The sequence below is a fragment of the Musca domestica genome, unplaced genomic scaffold (genome assembly GCF_030504385.1).
Source record: "Musca domestica strain aabys unplaced genomic scaffold, Musca_domestica.polishedcontigs.V.1.1 12, whole genome shotgun sequence".
Lineage (NCBI taxonomy): Eukaryota > Metazoa > Arthropoda > Insecta > Diptera > Muscidae > Musca > Musca domestica.
Window position 1 is genome coordinate 456,841 of NW_026712155.1, and position 3,379 is coordinate 460,219.

The 3,379-nt window shown below is 44.0% G+C and overlaps 1 protein-coding gene across 1 annotated transcript; it reads right to left on the reverse strand.

Moving 5' to 3' along the window:
* Positions 1–664: 664 nt before the first annotated feature.
* Positions 665–2,886, reverse strand: LOC101897343 (intraflagellar transport protein 56). The gene is made up of 6 exons (XM_020036432.2): positions 2,735–2,886; positions 2,128–2,672; positions 1,613–2,060; positions 1,219–1,551; positions 1,034–1,161; positions 665–967 (listed from the first exon to the last, which is right to left on the reverse strand). The coding sequence occupies exons 1-6, from the start codon at positions 2,735–2,737 to the stop codon at positions 769–771; spliced, it is 1,656 nt and encodes a 551-aa protein (XP_019891991.2). The 5' UTR covers positions 2,738–2,886; the 3' UTR covers positions 665–768.
* Between the last annotated feature and the right edge of the window lie 493 nt (positions 2,887–3,379).

Below are 3,379 nucleotides of genomic sequence, written 5' to 3' on the forward strand. Positions count from 1 at the left end.
ATCTATATTTAAAGTGAAGGAAGTAGTCAATATAGTTCAAACCTGGTACTTTGTTATATTTAAACATAGACTTAGGTCAGATGCGAAATGGACAAAGTTGCCCCCTCATATTGCTACCTCCCCCATAACGGTTCAACATTTGGAATCGCTAGTGCTTAAGAAATATCAGAGTCGATAATGAAATGCCAGATATCATCGCAGACTAAGGACGATGCACGCCAGTCACATTCGGGAGTTTTGTCCTTCGTCGTAGGTGACGTTGTGAATGCTTTATCGCCATCTGCATTCGAAACAGTGACAGCAAAATAACACCTATCAGTGCCCGATGAAAAGGACTGGAGGATGAAAATCACGCGCCACAACAAATAAACACCGCTGTTAGCACATCCATCCGTTCACTCATGGTGACTGGGGGTGGTCGGGGAGCGTTCGTGTGCCTGTGTCTGTTCGTCATCATTAGATTGTTTCGCCCCGTTGCCGGTAGACAACACCTACGAAGTGGGTTTTATTTATCATTTCCATATTTATCCATTTATTTGACAAATAATGATGACTTCTCTGAAGCATGCTTGGCTGACATTGCCATAGCTCCACTCTGCTAGTGCTTCTGCCCCCAAAGGAGCTCTGCGGAGGAAGGGGACTGGGAAATAAAATAAATACTGTGTGTAGTCGCTTTGTTTTGTTTTATTTGCAAATATTCATTCAAGTGATTGTTCAGCCAGATCTGTCAGAAACACAGCTACGGCCCGGCACATTGTTGCACTTGCCCTACTTGAAGGCTGACATGTGCTTGCGTATTGTTTTGATCATGGCCTCAGCTTGGCCGTTGGACGAGTCTCTGAGCAGGCCGATGACGTCGGTGATGCCATTGAGGGGTCGTCCTTTTTCAGCCTTGGTTGCCAGTACATACAGGACGCCGGCACAGGCACCTCGTTTGCCCTCCCAGTTCTCTGGACTCGGATCAAGCCTAGGAAAATGGGGAAACGCAAAAGATTATTTGGTCACAGTTGGAAGGTATGGAAAGGACTTATACTTTTCCAGCATATCAAAGGCCTTGGCCGACACCCAGAACTCTTCGCATTTGTAGCACTCATTGGCGATTAGTTGCAGCAGCAGAAATGCTTCGGAATTCGTATCCCTTGTTATGAATATGTTCCACGCCTATGGGTATGGATGTCAGGATTAAAAAAATTAAAAAAAATGCATGGCAATGCTCACCAGTTCTGGCCTCCCGGCGTGTATGTGGCATTTGGCCAGTATCATGCAATAGGTGTGTTGGTTTTTAATGTCAGTGTCCGTTATTTGGAGTAGCAGTTCTTCGGCCTCTTTGTAATAGCCAGTGGCGCATTTGGCTTGGGCGTAGTTGTAGTTGAACGTGTCATCGTTGACGAAATAGCTTCTGATCGAATTCATATAGACCAAAACCTCTTCGAATTGGCCGTAGAGGAAGAAAGCCGACGCCATGCTTTGTCTTCCGGGTATGGTGTCGCACTCGGTGGCAGAACTGCCAACTAAGTGGAGATTTTGCTGGGCAGTCTTTATGTGCTCCTTCTACATTACAGAGGGTAGTATTATTATAAAGTCCTTGTCGGGAAGAGAGTGAATACTTTACCGAACCCAACTGCTGACCCAGCGCCGCGTGCACCACCCCCTTGAGGATATACTCGTGAGGAACACTTGGTTGCACCTCCTTCATTAGGGCATGGGCTTCCTGGACATCGCCACTCTTAAGGTAGAATATTGCCAAGTTCAAACGAGCCTCTGGCACAATATTCAACAGAGCGGGGAAAATCTGCAGGGCACCCTCGCCATTACGAAAAACAACCAGATTGTGCCGTATTAGATCCGCCCCAAACGTTCCGTTATCGACAATGTTCTTGATCTCCTGTTCGGCTACGCGTCCGTTGAAGAGCCGAAAACGATTACACGCTTTCAAGTTAATAGCTATGGTGCTGTCGGGATGCCTGCCCAGGTATACATCCAACACTTCCTGCGACATGTCATAGTAGTCGAGCTTGTAGAAGCACAGGGCCAGGTATACATTGATGGCGGCATATTCCCTGTAAGTGAGAGAGATTATTGGTGTGCTCGCCATCCGCTCTCGCGGGGACGTCTAATAGAACTTACTTGTTGTCAAGCAGCAACCTTTTGTAGATATCGATTGCCTCCTGGTAGTGGGCCCTCAGATAGTGCAGCGATGCCACACTCAGCTGATCCTCCACCTGGTCCCGCAGAGATTCGTGCATTTGCATCACCTGCTCTTCGTTGTTAAACTTGTGAGCCAAGTGTAGCATCAAGCGCAGCTTAAGCGCGGTGTTCGGAATTAGCTCTATCAGTTTCTGTGCCTCGTCGTACATTCCCAGATAAAACATGCACACGGCCACATTCAAATTAATTTCCTCCGTCGGGGATTCCACATCATTAATGTGCCTATACACCTCCAGGGCTTTGTGGTAGTCGCCCAAATGGAAGTGGCAGAAGGCAATCCATTGGTCGATAGCCACTTGTTTGTCTTCTTCCTCTGAATCACGGGCAAACTCCAAGAAGGCCTTGGCTCCGGTATAGTCCCTTTTTATGATGAAGTCCTCTAAAGATGGAGGGGATTTTTTTGAGCTCGTGGCACTGGGTATGTGCCGGGAATTCGCCGAGTCAGTTTTTCCGCGTGACAATATCTGCAATTGAATCAAGTCGATGGAATTTATAGCTCCTAATTTTATGATTTCCTACGACATACCATTCTGAAAAATATGTGTGTCTTCAACTATTATGAACTCTGCTGGGTGTATTGCAAGGCATTACGCTTCAGTGCTTGGCAACGCATTCGGTTCCCTGGCAACGGTTGATAAGCAGAAGACCTGCATTATCGACCCTATTCCTGGAAAAGTGTTCGTAGATACTAGTTACACGTTTATATCTCAAGGGCTAAGCAGTACGGACGCGATGCGCGTTATTTTGTGTCAAGCGTCATCGATTAAAAAAAAATACAAAACAAAATTGCAAGAGGCAAGTTCAAAGAAGAATCTGGACTTATATTGTTCATGGTTCCCATTTGATTGTTTTGAATTGAGCCACATTCGAATTCTTTCGTCGCGGTATCAATGCCAGTCGCTTGATGTGTCTTCGTTTCTGTCATGGTAAAATTAAGAAGGTAAAGTCATACAATCATATGTTTACAATTTTTTCAATATTATTCATTTGACAACACCTTCCATTTGTTTAAAAAAAAAAATATATATATATATATATATATATATATATATATATATATATATATATATATATATATATATATATATATATATATATATATATATATATATATATACATATATAAAATCCATGGTAAAATCATTGTATGTATACAAACCAGAGATGGGAA